The sequence below is a fragment of the Strix uralensis genome, chromosome 2 (genome assembly GCF_047716275.1).
Source record: "Strix uralensis isolate ZFMK-TIS-50842 chromosome 2, bStrUra1, whole genome shotgun sequence".
Taxonomy (NCBI): domain Eukaryota; kingdom Metazoa; phylum Chordata; class Aves; order Strigiformes; family Strigidae; genus Strix; species Strix uralensis.
This window is the reverse complement of record NC_133973.1, coordinates 65,446,909-65,466,287: the sequence shown is the minus strand read 5'-3', so window position 1 is coordinate 65,466,287 and position 19,379 is coordinate 65,446,909. Positions and strand designations below refer to the sequence as shown.

The following is a 19,379-nucleotide window of genomic DNA, read 5'->3' as shown; positions in this document are numbered from 1 at the left end:
TTTTGAATAATATCTGGGTTTTTTCTGGGTTTCTGGTAATACTGAAACTAACGTCCAGTTCTTGAAAGGTCATTATGCATTTATGGGAAAGAAAATAAAATGTCAATATTATGCATTAAAAAATAAGATAATTTTCCAAAAACAGTCTCACTCAGATGAAACATTGTGGAGGTCTAAACTCAAATGAGCACTTAGTTATCTGATTTTTATATTTCATCACAACTCTTTGCTTTGTGGGGTTCCTCTTCAGCTAAAATCAAAAGTATTTTTCCACTACCAAAGTTCCTTTCCTACATAATGAGCAGAAATCACAAAAGTCCTTAATAAACACAGTATTCTGACTGAGATACTGCCTAGCATTAAAATGGAACAATATACTTGATCAGATTAACACATTCATGAGATCTTTCACAAATTGCAAAGATGGTGACTTCTGAATTTATTTAAATGACAATTGCAACATATATACATTTGTGCCCCAAGCTTGCAAACCATTGGCATGTTCTCTCCTAAAGCATTAGTGTTAATGACTTAATTACTGTCAATATTTTTCCTTTCCCAACTCAATCTTTCTTTTGTTCTAATTGTCAAAATTATCATGAAGACCATATCTCATATAGTAGCTTAAACCACCAGAGGGACACAAGGAGGGTTTTACCCCTCATTCCCATAACCTCTCTTGAAAATTTTCAGAGCATCTTCTCCTGTCCTTTGATTTACATGCCAAAAGGGAATCTCTGTAATCACAAAACAAAACCACAGAGGCATTTCTTGAGAGTTTTATACCTCAATAAGTAATTTGTGGGGTGGGAAGGGAAGAATTCATTAGGCCAAGGAATGTGAAATGTATCTGAGGTTAAAGTAAAATGCAAGGTGTGATGCCTGCTGCTTCTTTCATGTGCACCAGCAGATGCAAAGTTTAACTCCCGGGTGGGGTCATGTCCTCACCCTGGAAGAAAATAGGTATCCTCCTAAGTAAGGCTATGCTGGAAGGGTCTCAGACTGGCTCCAGACATTAAAAGTTGCAACTGACTCCCAACTGGTTATTGAAGACCGCCTCCCCCAGACACCACACCATCAACATATCCTTTCCCAGCAACTCCTTCTCTTCCAGCTCTTTCAAACCCCAAAATCTTTGACCTGGGCCCTGGCTCTACCCTCATGCTTGAAACTTGATGTTACATTGATGTTACTTCCTAGAGGGGAAACTAGAAGTCTTCCTGCTATCCCCTGGACTCTGGCTGGGGCTGAAGATAATCCTTGCTTGGGACTTGACTTTCCAGCAAATAAAAATCATGAAAAAAGACAGACAGACAAAACAATGAAGCTACAAGTCTGGACTTGACCATTCCCTTTGAGCAGGGTGGTTTCTGGGCAGCCTGCGATGGCCTCCCATCCCAAACCCCAGCTTTTGACCAGGAGCATATCCTGGCCCTTCAACATGCTGGGATGCGCAGGAGTCCCGCAGGGTCCATCTGCAGTTCCCTACATGGTCAACCCGCCCCAGTAGCCCACTGAACAACAGTGAGCAACCCCCAGATGCAAGAGGTCAGGCTTTCCAATAAGCTATGCAGGAGATGTGGACACGCAGTCACATTAGTATTGGTAAATATTGGATACTGATGCACTCTAGAAGACTTTCTGCCTATCTTTCATTACCTGTAAGTAGCCCCTCACCTCCCCTCCTTTCCCACCATAACTGAGTGGTCCAGAACCCCTGGCTGCAACCCCTTAATTGGTACTGGAGAAAGAAACTAGCTGCTGAGGCATTTCTCAATATCCCAAGCTCATCCTTATTTCCTTATAATACATCTCTACCTGTCATGATCTTTGTGGAGAAAGGAACAAATGCATTAATTAGAGTGCAGTAAGTGCTCCCGCCCAAGCTTCCCACCCTTTGCTGCTACTGCAACCTCACAGACATTTCACTAAAAATGTGTAATTAGGTTCTGCAAAGTAACTTCCTGACTGTACGCAGTCTTTTCAAGTGCAGGAGCCCTAAGTGGTTTTTCAAAGCCACTTCAAATGCCACTTCATTTTTCTAGCTTTTGTTTTCGAAGTTATATTTACTTATCTTTTTACATCAAAGCCAAATGCATTTGGAAAAACCTTTGAGCCCATGGATGCTGCTACTTACTGGCCTGGACTTTGCATATTCTGAAAAAGGTGTTATAGAAAGTAGCTATAGATAGGCTGTGTTGAAAAAGCTGTGTTTGCACCTGAGCTTGTATGTGTTTGTCTGTCCATCCTTGCACTAGTTTGCCAGAATATGTAAAGAAATTCTATCCCAAGCAGGGGTTGATTTAAATGTGATCTGAAGTTCTCTGCTAACATAGGGTGCACCAAAGCTCATTCTGTGCTGAATCCGTGCCAAAGTGCTTTTCAGATAAACTACAAATTAGCGTAACACCTCTTGTGAGCTTAAAGTATGTTTCTTCTCTTCTCCATCTCTTCAAGTGGGGTCTACTGGTCCAGTTGTGGACTTTTTCTTTTAACCATCATCGTTCTCATGATGGAGATGAGTTGTCCAGGAGGAGTGTTCCTCAAAATCATACAGACTCAAAATTGATCCAGCTTCCTTAAGACACTTACTGCAAACTGGAGTCCTTGTAAACAAATACCTCCTCCTCACCCAGCATGTGCCTCAGGCTGGGCTTTGAGAGCTGCATGATGTCCAAAGAGCCTTGCTCTCCAGAACTGCTGGCAGGTGAAGCTTAAGTCCAGTGTGACACTATGTCCGGCTCTGGCTGTAGCTTTGTAGATCAGGGCTGAGGGCCTCACCTGACAGTGAAAGCAGTATGGGAAACAGTCAAGGCTTTCAGGCACAGAGGTTATACCTGCACCATAGGAAAACGGCGCCTGCCTTTACAAGGTAGACCTCTACATTGGCAAGCTGTCTTGTAATTGTCCAAATACATGGATCAGGTGGACCAGATCTCACTCTAGGGAAAAAAAGCAAGCAAGCAAGCAGGCATTTTATGATGACCTGTTTTTCCCTATCCACAGCATTAGGAGATTGTTTATATGCTGACAGTAGTTCCAGAAGAGGCCACAAGCCCCAGTCAGGCAATGATTTTCTTGGAAAGCAGCGCTTCTGAAATGAGAAACAGACAATGAAAATAAAGACGGGCTAAAACATATGAGCAAGGAGAGGTTGATGGGCCAGCACGGCGGTTTCTTGTTCCTTTTGTGTGGATGGTTCCTGCTTGCACTCGTGGTGCTTCACCTTAGCTCCACTCACATCTCTGCACAACCTGACGCCTTCAAAGAGTCATAATTGCATCTAATCACAGGCTAACAATACACGTCTTTTTTATGTTGATACGAAAAGTCAGGACACTAATAAATACATAGAGCTACCTAGAACATTTCATTATATGCTTTTGTTTTTCAGCTTCCATTTAGAAGAGCTAAATTGCTAAATCTTAAACAATATGGCTTACCACATCACTAGAAGAAATTCACACACTCAAACTCAAGGAAGAGCAAGCAGTGGTATCATGGCTGCTCTGCTTTTCACAATAATCACATCTCTTCCTGCTTAAATAACTATCAGTGCAGATTTTGTTGCATTTTATTACATAATGCCTAGTCCCAGATCTTTCTATTTTCAAGCTCTATTTTCTCAGGGATGCCCTAAACAGATCTCACAAAAAAATGAGTAATTGTAAGATTGTTTGGATCCCTGTGAGTGGTGGGATCCAAAGCCAACGTGGGTCTTGCAGTGTTTATAGGAAGCTTACCCTCTCTGATATATTTTAGCTCCTACAAGCTAAATCCCATGTCATTCATACCTGTCCCACTTGCTTACTTCTCAGCAAGGCTTGCTAGCTTGCCCAGTGGCTGCTTCGATACTGCCACCAGAGATTTTATTGACTTGGGAGATGGCAGGGCAAGGTTTTTCCTGCATGTGGACTTATTTCTGGACTAAACCCGGGCAAGTCTTGCTGTGAGATAGTCAAGTCTCTGTAACTCAGTGAGTGTCTTATATACTTGAGGTGTCTGCATGGCAATGAGATTTTGCTGAATTCGATATGTTGATTTTATAGAGGAAAAATCTTGGCACAAGTAGAAGGAAATGTGGGAAAAAAAGCAAGACAGGAGACTTTAAGAGATGAACTAGTGGGAGTTTATGTTCTGACCTCCAATCCTGTTCTTATACACCTACATTCCCCAAAAGGTGCTGCAGGGAAATAGGGAAGCAGCTGTGACGGCAGCAACCGGCAGGGACTGTACATATAGCGAGGAGCTGAGGAGAGAGTGGTTGGGCTTGGTGCTCTTTTAAGACATGGCACACCATGTTGCCCGTGTAAGAGTCACACTTTTCAGGCATGCTCTTGGAAGATCTAGGCACAAGTACAAGGAGGTGGTTTGAAATTACTACATATGTCTTCTGATATATTTACACTCCAGGGACCACCCACATCACAGGATGTGTTTGAATTGCTCACCAAGCTTTATTCTGGAGTCGAGACAAAATTACAGATTCTCTTTTCCCAGAACACAAGAAAAATTAGCAATTTTCTGAATTATTATTACAGAGGCTTTTTTTAAAAAATAGGTCCCATTCTTGTAGACCTTTCAAGCATGGGGGGAAATCTTTGCACATTTTCAACTCCTTTAACTGCTGGTTACTTAATCGTAGCTTGTAAAAAAATGCATAGAGGTAAAAACAAACTCCTTTTCTCTGTGAGCCAGTTTAAGCAAGTTGGGGAAAGGATACGGGAAGGGAAGGTGAAATCCTCATTAGAAAAGATGCGTTATTTTCTATGTTTGTATGACAGTGAAATCCTTGTAGATACTCTTGTGCACTGAGACAATATATTTTAGTTTTAATTGTTTCAGTCAATGTCAATTTTACATCAAACATGCAATAAAGTAAAAATGGCCTTTGGGAAACATCGCTGAATCTTATTTTGTGCTGCAGTACTGCCAGTATAAATATCTACTTCTGTTTTGTAAGCTCAAAGCCAAATGGAGCAAAATTTTCCTTTCAGAGAGACTACTGACCTGTCAGCATCAAAAATATTATTTTTAGCATATAAAAATTGTTTGTCAGTGATTGTAATAACAAGAATCTTTGTAAAATCCATTATTACTCTAGTAAACATTTTCCCTTAGGCAGTAATAGTAGGAAATGAGTTAAGAAGTTAGTCGATAGCAACTGGATAAGAAAAAATTACGAAGTGTCACATCTACAGAGTTACTGGGATAAAATATATTTTCTTTCTATTTAAATTATTAAATGTTTACAGTAGCTCAGAGAAAACATCAGATCTGAAGCATTTTGGTAAATTATAATTTATTCTACTGTTTGCTTTCCAGAATGCTAGAAGATGACCTCAAGTTAAGCAGTGACGAAGAAGAGAATGACCAGGTAAGAACCAGACAACTAACATGTCACTTATAGTATGTTTCATGTCAAGACTGAGCTACTGCAAATATTTTGCTAAAGCTTTTTCAAAACATACATAAAGGTTATCAAAATACATGGCAGTACTGTAACTGGAGTAACAGATGTTGCTGCTTGGAGCCAGCCCGCATGTGCTAACTGCTGGATTGGTGGGGAATGGTCTGCAGTGCTCTTGATTTATTACCTTGATGCGACCCAGAAGGTTTTTGTATCAGTCTCCTTCTGATTCGATTTTGTTATGTTTCAAAGAGCAGCCAAGGAGGGAAGAAACAGAAATTCTGGATTAAGGGTTCAGGCCAAACCTTGCAAGCATGACCTGGCCCCAGGGAGTAGCCACTGGGCTGCTTACCTTTGACATGCCTAGAGCCTCTCCTCTGAGCATTTTCAGTCCTGTCTCTGCATGGCCCATGCGTGCTAAGAAGGCTGAAGACAGCTGCACATTTGGTTCACTCCATAATACAGCAGTTAGGGCACTTGCCTGGGTTTTAATGACCTCAAACTACCTGACTGGGAGCAGATACATCAGCCAAAGTTTTTCATGTGTCAGGAGAGCTGGGTTTTGTTGGATGGGGCAGGTGTCTCCCAGTTTTTCCTTAAAACACTGTTGTGTTTTGTCTAAATAATTAAGTACTCACTAGAACAGGGCTGGTCTTGACTTTCCCCTGGCTGGCCAAGTGCCTCATTGACAAGCAGTGGTATTCCATGCTCTCTCCTTCTCAGTATACTGGCATGGGTGATTTGGTTGGGGATGGGAGAGCAAGAGCCACTTCCATTCCTTCTTGCACTAAAATGCATGTCCTGTGCCTTCACCAGAGCATCTGAGTGCAGTACTGCCCCTGGCTGAATCTCAAAGATGGATCCAGACCTGGATATAACATGGGTTTCAATTGTGATTATTTCAGTCAAGGGTAACTGGAGCTATCTGAAATTCAGGATCTTAAAAAAATAATTTTAGGTATGTAGTCATGAAGGTCTTCAAGGGTTTTCTTTAACTCTTGTTATTAGAATTCTCTATTTTACAATATATTCCAAACAACAGGTAAATCAAAACCTTTTAATATTTATACTAAACCATTATTTCATCTATTTTGAGCAAAGCTTCTTAGTGTTAAGAAGATTCAGCACATAGATTCAATTATTTACATATTTATACAATTTCTTTTTGTTTAATGTATTTCATCCTGAAACACTTCACATTTAATTACTCTTCCAGCTTGTCTAGATAGTTTAAAACACAACACATCATAGACAGCATAGGGCAAAGTGAAGCGAGGGACAGAAGGGACATCTGAAGAATAACAATAGCACACCGAGATGCCGTGGTGCCTGCAGCAAGGGGCTGGGTGGTAAGAGAGTGGGGACCCATCCACTGGGTCAGGAGAGATGGCTTGTCCTTTGGGTAGGAAGGGAGATGGGATCCTGCAGAATGGATGTCAGTGTGGAACAGGCTGTCAGAGCCAGAGAGCTGAAATTATGGTTTGCTTCGTAACAAGCAGAAAAGGACATGTGAAAATGTATATCGTGCAGGAGATAAAAGAGCATTAGCAGATTTAGACAGAAAAGGGATTGTGGAAAAGTACTGCCATTTGGGCATGCACACATGGTATCTTCGGCTTAGCACTACCGCTTACGACTATTAACATGTTTCATGTGCTTGGATTGCTCAGTATTATGTGTGCTACGCAAGGTCTTTCTTCAGTAACCAGAGCTTTAAGGTGCAGCTGATACAGCCTGGGTCTTTCACCTCAGTGATCAAACAAGCTCTGCAGAACCAAGACAGAGTTTGCCACCCGTGTGGCAAAGAGCAGAGCTGAGATCCCATTACTCACTTCTAATCGTCACGGGCCCTAGCGTGAGCAACCTTTGGCGATTACTTTGTGATTTAGTCCTCTTTTCTAGTCACATTTTTTTCTAACTTGACTGAACAGATAAAAATCTCCTGGAGGCACAAGCTGACTCCTGCTACATGAAATGTTTTGCAGAACCTCAGCTGAGACCTGCAGGTCTGCTTAAAGAACAGTCCTAAATAAATACGCCTGCTGGATAAACAAAGCACTACATTTCCATCTACCTAGCAGGAAATAGGCCCAAAAAAGAATGACACAGACCCCCTCTGCCAATAAGTGCACAGATTACCACATGGATCTTTGTCTAAATGTCAGTGGGAGAACCAGTTTCCGTTTATTTCCTAATTCTGAGGCTCTTTAATCTCAGATCTCCTCCTGAGCTCAGGAACAGGAAAGAAAGAAATCAAAGATGAAGGGATAGGAACAGTAAATGAGTGATTCCCAGATATTCCTTACATAATTAATTAACCTTTGAGCAATCAGACTTATTTAAGTAGTCCAATTTCTCAAAAAGCTGAAGATGAGATGTACAAGAACTGGGAAGCTTTTTATTTTGCTGATTTCTAAATGGGGACGTTTAGGGGAAAGACTTTGAAAACTCTGGAAATTTTGTGTTTGCATCTGAAATCACCAAGCAGTGAACAGAAAGTTTCTGAAGTGATGCAAAGGGGGACAGGTGCTTCTGCATTCCCAGGGCTGGCATTTGGAGGGCTATGACTGAACCAGGGAATGTGAGCCATAGATGAGGGAGGCCAAATGCAAGACAGAGACGTGATTAAGAGCTTCGGCATTCCCAACCCTTCCCTCCACACCAGCAGTTAAGGTAGTGAGATTCACAGACCCAGGAGAGGCAAAAGAGGCTGGGTTTGAGAGTGTGTGTGCAACCACAGTAATTACATTATCCACACATATTAGTCTCTTAATTTTAATTACATAAATGTATTTTTCCTCTTTAATGAGCATAGTTTATCCATTTAAACTGATCATTTCAATTTTACAGGCAGTGATCATAGGATCTAATATGCAGAGGGAAAATTTCCTGTTGGCATATTTTACATCACACAGATTGAAGAAAATATACTTTTTAATCCCCAATCAATATCTGAGGAGCATGCAATTAACGGATACCAAGGTAGTTAACATAAATCTGCAAGTTAAAGAGCCAATTCATTTTGATTTAAAACACATAGAGTAATAATTTCATCATCGTCTCTCCAAGAAAGCATCTGAAGCTTTGTAGCATGAAGATGTCAAAATTGTACTTAAGATTGTTCAGAGTACTGAATTGTAGTGGTTATTGCCTTTTGGTTCCTTGAAGTGTGGCATAGCACATGAAACAGTCCCCATTATAATACCCTGCTCTTCTCCGTAGAGGTCACTGGATAACTTAAATCAGTCTTGGGTGAAATATTAAAAGGAGATTGTCAATTGTAATATGAACAATTCTCTTTTTTCCCCCCTACTTGTCCTTTTACAATATGAAAATTTTGTAATAGAAAGTAGTTCCTTTAAGGGGAAAAAGATCCCTGGCATCATTTGTGCAATTCATGTCAATCAATAGCCAAATAAATTAACTGACTGGTACGCATACATGGAATAATAATCTAACATATTTTTGCAACCCAAGTCTGCTTCCTTATATGCATTTTTTCTGCGCGGGATCAGGTTGGTTGCCACTGAAGTTTTGTGGCTGTGAAAATTTATTACCCACAGAGTCAATCTGCATTCTGGCTGCCAAGTCTGAATAAATAGAGTCATTGTGCTTGTCTGGAATATGTAACCAAAGTTCATCGAGTCAGCTTGACTTTCACATCCCATGGGATTCATAAAAGCCAACACCCTGGTATGTGCTCTTGATTCCTGCCAAAATTTTGTAAAATTGTATAAACAGAAGTTGAAGAAGCAATCAGAACACACTCCCAGGGACATGGCTCCACACTCCAGCCACTGCTGTATCTTGCAAGGAAAGGCCCAACTTTAGTACCTTTTTTTTTAAATAACCATATGACTATCCCCCTGTGGCAGCAGGTAAATGCAGGGGCTGAAGACGCCCTCCGCACACAGCGCACAGGGAGGCAGCAAGTAGTCCTCTCGGGTTCATTAATTTTGCTCATGTGCCCTGCACCAAAGGAAGAGGGAAGGCAGCGTTTGCCTGCAGGTGGCTGCCCTCCTTAAGAAGGGACAGGGACAGGCTGGCCCTGCAGGGTCTGAGCAGCATGAGTAAAACCAGCCCCTTCACAGGCAAGCCAAGACAAACAGAAAGCCATGTCCCTTCACAGGATACCTCGGAGGAAGAGCAGTCTTGAGAAAGTTCAGCATGAACAGTTTCAACACGGTAAACTAAAAGTCTCAGCAGCCTGGTCTGGCTCACCACCCAGAGCCCCACAGGGTGATGGCAGCCCACCCAGCCTGGCGCCCCTCCAGGGGTCCTGGGGATGCTCCCCACCCACAGCTGCTTGGGAACATCCAGGGTGGGCTGCTGGCCCTGGGGGACCCACCAAGCCCCAGCATCACCCTAGCCATGGCTGAGTCAGAAAACTTGATACTAATTTGAGTTATACCCAAAGCTCCAGTGGGGACATCCGTGCCTACGTTTCCTCCCCGTCACATATGCACTGAGGGATGCCAGCGCGCAGTGCTGGAAATGCGTCTTTCTGGCAAGACTGTCTGCAGCGTAGGCATTTAGGACCAGCCAAATCCATCCTGTCATTGCAACAGGGCAAAAGTCCATCTACGTAGTCAATGGCAATTGGTGTGGCCACGTCCCTATGTAAATAGTATTAGGAAATTATTTTTTTTTAAAGTCATAAAATCATGTTTCATTTCTTTAATGATATCCAGAAACAAGTGAGAAAGAACATATGCAAAGACAATCTTTTTAATAATGTGTAGGACTTTTCCCTCTCACTTCTGGATATGGACTGACAATCAACAAAAAGATAAATTATCCTGAATTGAACGGTCACGTCCACCTCCTTCCAGAGGAATAATTTTTAGTAGGGTCTTTATAAGCACTACTTCTGCATATGAAATGTAATATTCTAGCTAATTTGAAGCCATCTGTAATGAATTTTGAAGCAAATTAAAAAAGGGGCAAAGCAGCTACAAGCTTTCTTTCCATAAGACCTCCTCTGTTAGTACGGTGCTTTCTGAAGTCGAAGATCAGCTGAGCAGAGCACAAAGTCAGGTACATCTGTAGAGAAAAGTTATATTGGGCAAATTATAACATGCCACTGCATAGCCCTGCTCATCATTAGAACTATTTTTAGGCAATGCTAATTGTGTTCACATATGCCATGTCCAAATATTTTAACCACATTAAGTCATTTTAGTGTTGTGCTCCCTTTTATTCACCTCTTCATCAATGCAATACTTGATGCTTGATCAGAAGGGAAAAGGAGATGAGAACACTCAGCTCTGGAAAAAAAAGCATGGAGCCTTCATCATCGCTGCAAATTAATTTCTTTCTCAAAAAATGACCTGATAAACCTGGAAAAAAAATCTTTCTGATGAGAAGTTTCTCACTTCACTGAGCATAGCAAACTTATTTCATGAAGTCTGGCCACGTGCAAGTCTGACTGCAACCAAAACTGCACAAGGCAGAGATAAGCAAAAGTGGAAAAATTAAGTTTTGGGTTAAGGAACGGCTGGAGCCTCGGGTGTTTTTATACTTAATCCACATGCTCTGCTCAGTCCTCTGTCACTATAACATGAGTGCATTTTTGGACTGGAGGAATAGCCACTGTAACAGCCTTACTTAACTCACATAAGTCCATTATTTCCTGTGTGTTAGAGAAGCAATCCTTTTGGTATCCAATTTAACTAAAATCCAGAGTAAGATTTAAGCCAGCTGAGCCAAGCTTTTTTGTGGTTTGCCAGCTCTGATTTTAAAAACTCTGTGACATCTAAATTTGCACTTCCACAAGGCATGACAAGAAGACCAAGATTGCCTCACTGAAACTGTCAAATGAAACAAAATAAAAGCTCAGTCTTGTCCAGCCAAACTTGGCTCACATCACTGCCTATCTTACAAAATCAGATTCAATGTCTGGCATGCACTGGCAGGCAGGATCAAGCTCTAAATTTGAATGCCACCACCATGAATGACAGTGAAAAAGGTTAGAGATCAGCTTGGCTCTTGGTCATGCACAAAATTTGGGGAAATTCAAAAATGGCACTCTGATCTCCATGCTCCTCAGTAGCAAACCTCTAAAGAGACTGGAAAATAAAGTTAAAATACAAGAGCATCTTCCTTGTCTCTTCATGTGGATGCCATGACTAAGCTAAATTTTAGCTCTGGTAAATCTCCAAAGCCTGCCCTATTCCAGCGGTATCACCTTTTTCCAAGTCTAACAGTTTCTCTCTGTATACCTTAACCTCATCTTCTTGAAATCTTTGGTTTGTTTTTTTTCCCCTTGTGAACTGGAATTACTGTACGAACATCTGTTTTGACTGGCATGGGAACATATCCCAGTGCAATCAATTGAGCAGTGTCAGCTAATTTGGGGCATAAAGAAGGATTAGGCCCCACATTTCCAGGCTGGCTGGCCACTGTCCCTGTCCCTTGTAAGCCCTTCAGCACCCACACCACTCTTCCTGCCACAGAGAGTGCTCACTGAAGCCAGACATTGCGCCTGAGCCTTCGCCCCACTCAAGCGTGGCCACAAAACGTCTGTTTGCCTTCAGGCAAATTCATTCCAACGTGCCTGTAAGAGAATAGTTAAATAACCAGCAGTCACGAATAATTTGGAGCACAAATTAGTGTCATTTGTAATATTGCAGCTATTAAAAGCTGTAAGAGGAGAACATAGCCCACTTGTATATCTCTCACACATGTGTGCATGCACACAAACACAGACTCCCAGCCTCTCTAGGAGCTGCCTGTTGCTCTCTGCAAGGCAGAAGGCCAAGATTACTTCTCTCCCTTGGCCATGCAGCTGAGCTGGAGTGGTGTCAGCATGAGGAGCTGTGTGAAGGAGATGTGGCACACAGCGATGGATGACAGCAGAAATGGAGAAAGAGGCAGCTGAGAGCATGTCAGAAAATAAAAGTAACATGAAAAGGGAAAGGGATTAAGGGAATAAAAAAGAAATTAATGAAGAAAATAAATTGGAAAAAGAAGGACATTATAAAGGGAATAGCAGCTATAGTAGAACATGATGAGAAATAAGCAAAAAGAGCCAGCAGCCAATCCATCAAAACTAGAATTTAAGAAAAAGGAACCGGGAAACCATGGCTGCAATTCCTCCTGCACCTAGGATGAAATCTCTCTCCTCTGAAGTCAGCAGGTGTTTAGTCACTGATTTCAATCAACTTAGGATGATATCCCCCAACTTTTTTTTTATTTCCTAGCACAATCCAAGCCGATACTTGAGTAGTAGCAAATGCATCTTAGTCGATTGATAAAGCACCTCCCTGGGCAGAGTTACCATCATTTGGGGAATTCAGGCTTGTATTTCCCCTATTTTCACATATATGGGCTATGAGAAAAATTCTAGAAAAATTCTCAGAAATTAGAATATTTCTGAGCTTTCATACTTCCCAGTAAATCTTGTAAAGCCTGTGGTGCAACACTGACATTTTTTGCCTCCTCAGTGTAAGCAGCACTTCAACTCCTGGATAAGGAGACTACTCCTGCGGAGACAGAGGAGGTTTTCCAAGGTGACCACTGCTTCACTTGCAATGACTGACACCTTCCTCCAGTGTCATTGAAAATTAACCATTTTATTAATGTAAATTACCAAGGACTTTCCTTCTGCTCATCTCCACTGAAAAAGATTAAAGTTAACTCATCTGCGTTGAAACCCTGCATGGTTGTTGGGGCCAGACTGCAGAAGTCTGAACAGATGCAGGACAGAAGACTCAACATTTACAGATATAGAAAATTCTCTGTATGGTTAATACCCATGCTGATTATACAGTAATTTGGAGACCCAAATCACTTAACAAGTATTAACTACTTAAATACAACGCCCCTGAGAGGTATTTAGGTAGAGCTAAGCAAGAATTATTATCTCTGTAGAACTGACTGAGACTGAGATGTGGCTTGTTTGAAGCCACATGGCAAGTCAGCTGCAAAGCCAGGATTAGCACTTGGGTCTTTCACTCCCAGCTGCCATGTTCAAGTCACTAGGCTGTATTGCCCCTGAAGATTAATAAGGATTAATGGGCAAAGCAGGGGAGAAAGAACAATGTACGCCAGAAATATAATAATAAAACTCCAGGGTGAAAAATGAGTACTGAGGTGTTGAAAGGCCTGGAGAAATCATGAAATCCAGAAAGAGTTTTATAGTTTCTTAAAAGATGTGCCTCTGATGATAACCAACTCCAAAAGGGGAAGGAAGGGAGACCCTTTTAAGTCTTAACAGCCTGTAAATCTTAAATAGATATCAACTGGACAGTGAAAATCACATTCACACGTTTATATTGCAAATTTACAGAGAAACACTCAAGCTGCAGTTTACAAGTGATTTTAAATCCCTCAGAAGTCCAGACTGGAAAGCAATCCTCAAACAAAGCCCCTAGGAACAGTGAGGAGTACAGAATAATGCAGTGAGAGAAGGCACATTAGGAATCACGATAAATTGCCTGACCTGAGCCTCATGGGCAACTTCTTATGGGCACAAGACACTCACAGACATTTAAACAGGTCGAGTCTGTAGGCGCAAGAGGGTTTGTTTCCCTCTGTTTTCAGCCCTGATGAGAGCATCATTGCAACACTGTGCAGCTCTGCACTTTTCAAGGAGAACACCAAAAACTGAAGAGGGTTTCAAGATGAGGGACAAAGGGTGCCGAACACATTCAGAAAACATGCTTTGGAGTGAAAGATATCTGTGCAATGAACTAAGCCTGTCTGAAACAGGACTGGTGGCTGGCTTGATCACAGTCTATAGCAGGGAAGTGGAGCTATGAGGCTGGAAGGCAGCTCCATCTCACAGGCAAAGGTATAATTTCCACCGCAAGAAGGTGCCTATAAACAGAGTTGGACTAAACTCACATCTTAACATGGAAGGTGAAAAACCATGCATGGGGTTGAACTGAGGTGGGTTCACCATAAGAGGATTATCCAGAAGTTTTTCTCTAGGTCCATGATGGCTCCCAGATCTGAAGCAGAAAAAGCTCTGGAGAGTCCTGTGGTTCAAGTTATGGCATGCAGTCAGGTTGTGCCCTTCACAAAATTTTCTTCCTGGCTTCACTAGTTTAGGAATAAACTGCATTTAAGCTAAAAACAAACAAACCCATAGGAAATTAAAAGAGAATCAACATGGAAGACATATGAAGAGTGAAATGTGAAACAAGAAATTTGTTCTGGTCTGGTTCCCAAATGGCAGTATATAGTAATGACATCTTTCCTTAACCCTGGCTTGTAAAAAGTGCATCTGCATCTCATTAACTGCAGTCCAATACAGGGTGACATCCCGCAGTCTGTGTGGTTGCTAATATGGAGGATGCTCACTTAGAGCATAAATGGTTCACTGCACAGTTCCAGGGCAACACCTACCACCTGAGGAAGACAGACAAGGTGCTCTGGAAACAATGCAGTTTACTCATGCACAGGTAGTACGTATTGTTACACTGTTACTAAAGAAAGGGTTCAAATTCTCACCTTGTGTATACCTGCACCGTCTCAGTGAAGTCTCTGGTATAACTGGTGTAACTCCATACAGTTGCTCTAACTGAGCTCTCTCGTGATAACAGCGATTAATCCACAGGACAGGAAAAATGGAAAGCAAAATTTCTGAATCTGCCAAAAGTCAGTTTATTGGCTTTTATTTTCCAAAGCATGCCATAGGTGAGGTATAGGAAAATGCATCCACAGTCAGCCCGCCGTGCCTCCAAGACACTCTCCCAAGCCCAGCAGAACATGCTTTGGTAGTTCTCATTCGCTTCTTAAAATGCCTGCAAGCCCAGCAGTTCATGAAGCAATTCTATTCCAAACAGATTAAAAAAAGAAAAGAAAAAAAAAAAAAAAAAGAGGGATTTCTGGGGACCACTCTTAACACTCCTGTATCTCCAGCTCAATAGCTGTATTCAACCCGTTCTGCTCACTGCTCAGTCCCAATTGCAATGAACTAGCTCACTGCTCAGTCCCAATTACAATGAAAGTATTTAATTTCCTCTTTGATTTCCCTTCAACAACAGATTGCAACTTGTGACACTTCAAGTAATTTTGGTAGCTCATTTAACACACACTGAAACCTGAATATCTGCTGATTATGTTCCCAAGCTCTGGCTCATTGCAATAAAGGATGGAGAAAGGAGATGCAATCTCTGGAGATTGAGAACCTGAACATGATTACTGCTGGCTGAAAACTTGTTTTGTCCCAGTAGTCTTGGGGTACAGCTAGAATCTTTCATGAATGATTAATGAACTATAGGTAGATCAATGAAACTCTGCCCTAAATGTATCTGTAACCAACTCAGGTGGGGGTTGAAGAAGTCTAACCAGCCAGTATCCTGTAATTTGCAACTCTTGATGTAGTGAAACAGCGTAATTCATCTCATTTACTGTGGCTGGTTTCTCTAGCCCAAGTACCTGAGTCACCTAAGTGATTGGTTTTTTTCCCTTCCCTGCTTCCTACTCAGCATTAAAGTTATTATGTGGCGGGTTGACCTCCAATATCCGTGTTCATATTGAGGAGAACATTTCTCCATCAGTAACCGCACTGATTCCAAGAACTGAAAATTCAGGATTATACTCATTACTGGTGAATACACTCAATCATTTATCAAGCGAATATTAAACTTCCCATAAAGCACTTTTTAGTGTCAAGTCTTGGAGATCTTTACATTCTGTTAGCAATATCAAATTCCAAAATTATTTCTTTCCCTAGTTTCTATAACCAGCATAGTCACTTACTTCCAGGAATAATAAAGACTGTAGAACATATTCTCATCTTTCTTGATGGATGATGAGTTGGCCTCAGTAAAGTTGTTAACGATGTAAAATAAAATGCAAATTAAATAGCACAATCAAAATCAAGCTATTAAAAAAATAGTCATGCAGGCAGTATATACTAAGTACCACCCTTTTGCTTACATTGTTACATAGATTATACCAGCATATTAGAAACATAATAAATCACAGAAAGCTGTTTCTATAGCCAGGAGTTTCTCAAACTATGGGTCATGACCCTCCATGGAGATTCATGAATGAGTTTGAATGGGGTCACAAAAAAAATGTTAGCAAGAAGCAAGGGCAGATATTTTGCCCTAAATTGAGCAGCCCAGTCCTCTAGCATGAGAACAAGAGAGCAAACTAATTAGTGGCTGCAAGTATTTACACTTGCTAGGGAACTGCTAACTACCTTTAATTACAACAGCTTACTTTCTCCAGGAGAGGGGAGCAATATAGGCTAGAATTAAAATTGCCTGATAGTTGCTAACTGCCTTTCATTGCAGGCAATAGATCTGTTTCTCCGGGGAGGAAGAATAAACTTGCAACTGGATCTTATTCCCCCATCATTTAGAAATGGGGCCATTACCAACTCAGGGGGTCACACAAATATGCAGTCAAACACGGTTGTATTTTCAAATGGTGTAAGAAAGAAATCAATAGTCTCATTTACAGAATACACAACCACCAAGCGAAGAGTGAGGTGCCCCATGCAATCTGCATTGCATCCTGGTGAAGAAGGACGTTTATTTAAGGACTTAAAATGAGAGACTAATTGAAAAAGTAGAATGATCTCACTGAAAAGAACTTGTACCTTTCTCTCTGATGCCCTGCTTGTCATCTGAACTCACTTTCTTGCCTGGAAGGGATCACCTTTTCAAAGCTGTCAGCAACTGGATGTACCAAGATGGAAACTGAAGATTGACACTTGAGGCTGCAGTCCAACACCACACGGCCTGGCTTGGTTAGCACACCAAATGGGTCAAGACAAGAGTCCTCTCCTCTTCCCTCCTAAGGGCAGCTTTCATTGAGACTGGAATAGAAAGTATCCAGCTCTTCTTCCTCTCTCAAAATTAGGGATTTTAGGGAAATACAAGAGTGATACACACCCCACATCCCCATGTTAGGAGCTTTTAGTGTCATCAAAGTCCACATTTGCTTTCTTGAGGTCTCTGTAAGGTCCATGACACCTGTGGCTACAGAGCAGCCTGTCTCCTTCAGTGCCTTCTGGCTACTGCATCCACGACATACCTTGCTGTGGGGGTGCTCTGCAGCTCCCCAGAAAGGAGTGAGAGAGATGTCAGGTGAAAGTGACCTCACTGGTGAACATGTCCTTATCTTGGCAGCAAAGGTCTCTGCTGTACGGTGCCCCCACAGTCCTGTTCCCATTCTCACACCACACCCTGTGATGTGACTCCCTCTCCCTGGAGAAGCAGCTCAGAAAAAGGATCCAGGTAACAAATACCCTGGGGAAAAAGAAAGAAAAAAAAGAAGGAAAAGTGTTATTTTTCAGCTGGATCAGTTTTTCAACCTGTTGCATTGCACAACCACGTGAGCACCTGTGGTGGCCTGAGCCAAGAGTGGAAAACATTAGAAGTGGCTTAAACACTTCCACATAGTGGCTGCTTGTGAGGGAAAAACTAGCCCTGGCTGCTGGCATGGAAAAGGGCTCTACTAGTCAGAGGAGGCTCCTGAGTTTTGCAGGCAAAGATGTAACACAGCACAGGCCTCAACATTGAAGCAGGGCAACTTGAAACTCAAAATGGACATAGCTTCCTGCTAGTGAGGGTGATTAGGCATGGGAGGAGATGAGCTTGCATTGGCCCAGCGCATTAAAGAAGAGATTAAGCCATAAGACATTCTTAAACCTAAGGTTTGGGTCTCTCCTGTATTGGTGTGCAAGAAATGGGATGAAAATTGTCATAATGCACCCCATGCAGAGGAGAGAGTACAAATGGTGTCAACCCGCTGGACTGGACAGTTAGCTGCCCCCCTTAAATCCTGCCCTGTACCCACTGGCCTCGATGGCATTGTATCCAAAGAGCATGCAGATAGGATGACCTATCAGAGACAGTAAAAAATACCATGTTTGTGCCATGGGCACACTCCTACCGAGCTGCTGGGACCTTCCCAACCTTCCCACAGGCTCTCTGCCCACTACAGAAAGTCAACACTAAGGAAAAACCTTCCTGTGAGCCATGGCACCTTGTCTTCTGACAATTTGGTATGTGATACATGGCAAACTACTTTCCCCAGGGAACCCAGGAGGCACAAATTATTCCAGAAAGTTCCCCGAGCAGAAATACTGCTTCCAAAATCAAGTAGCAACTCTTCCCAATGCATTTCTTCACTCCTGTCAGGTCTGCAGGGATCCACTCAGGGGATCTTTTCACACCTTTCTTTGAAATGCTCCGTAACTGCAACCACAAGTCAGGCTTTACCAAGTTTTTCTTTGCAGCCTGTCAGCAGCATTTTGACTAGCCAGAAAGGTTACCTCCATGCTCTCCGGTGCTGAGCGGGATGCCTGCAAGCTGTGCATGTTGTTCAGGAATAGTCCTGAACAAGTTCCCAGCAGCCTGAGAAGCCAGGGAGAATGATTTCAAAACGTATTTACTGGTAACTGTAAAGAGAAACCCGACATTTTAATGCCTGGCCCCTTGACTCCATGCTGCTTAGCTTTGTGTCACTTCTGTGCCAGGTGAGGCACAGCCTGGACAGGTACAGCTGGCAGGGGGATGCTCTGGGCAGCTCCAAGTAGAATGGAGGCTTTAAAGTAGATTTTCAAATCATTATGGATTTCATCTTTGCTTAGCAGCTGGTTACTGTGCCGAAGCCATGAATCACACCGCTTGAAGTGATTGAAGGAGGGGAAAGAATAATAATAATAAAGTGGCAAACTAGCTCAGGGATAGGCTTGGGACTCCTATTAAACTTGAGAGGCTACAATTTCTATTCCCAGACCTGCTGGTTAACAGAAGAACAAGCACCATACTTCCCCACCCCATCCAAAGAGTTGTACTAGGCAAAAACTGAGGAGCAAACCAGCAACAGGTCAATCCTGTACTGTGTAGTCAAAAGTTGCCAGCAGATTAACATGGCAGCGCTCATGAAAAGTCTGCAGCAGCTCTGGCAAGCTTTGCAAAATTTGTAATTATAGCTACGGGCTTCATCGCAAAAGGAACCAAATATGTGATGTTTGTTTCTGTGGAAGAATGGGAGGAGA

At 42.1% G+C, this 19,379-nt stretch overlaps 1 protein-coding gene across 2 annotated transcripts in view; it reads left to right on the top strand.

Moving 5' to 3' along the window:
- AFF3 (ALF transcription elongation factor 3) overlaps nucleotides 1–19,379 on the top strand; it is a 335,959-nt gene that overhangs the window by 239,104 nt on the left and 77,476 nt on the right. For both annotated transcript variants that reach the window (XM_074859046.1, XM_074859045.1), the window contains one exon: nucleotides 5,326–5,377. In XM_074859046.1, the coding sequence (XP_074715147.1) occupies nucleotides 5,326–5,377 (52 nt within the window). The remainder of the gene's footprint in view (nucleotides 1–5,325; nucleotides 5,378–19,379) is intronic.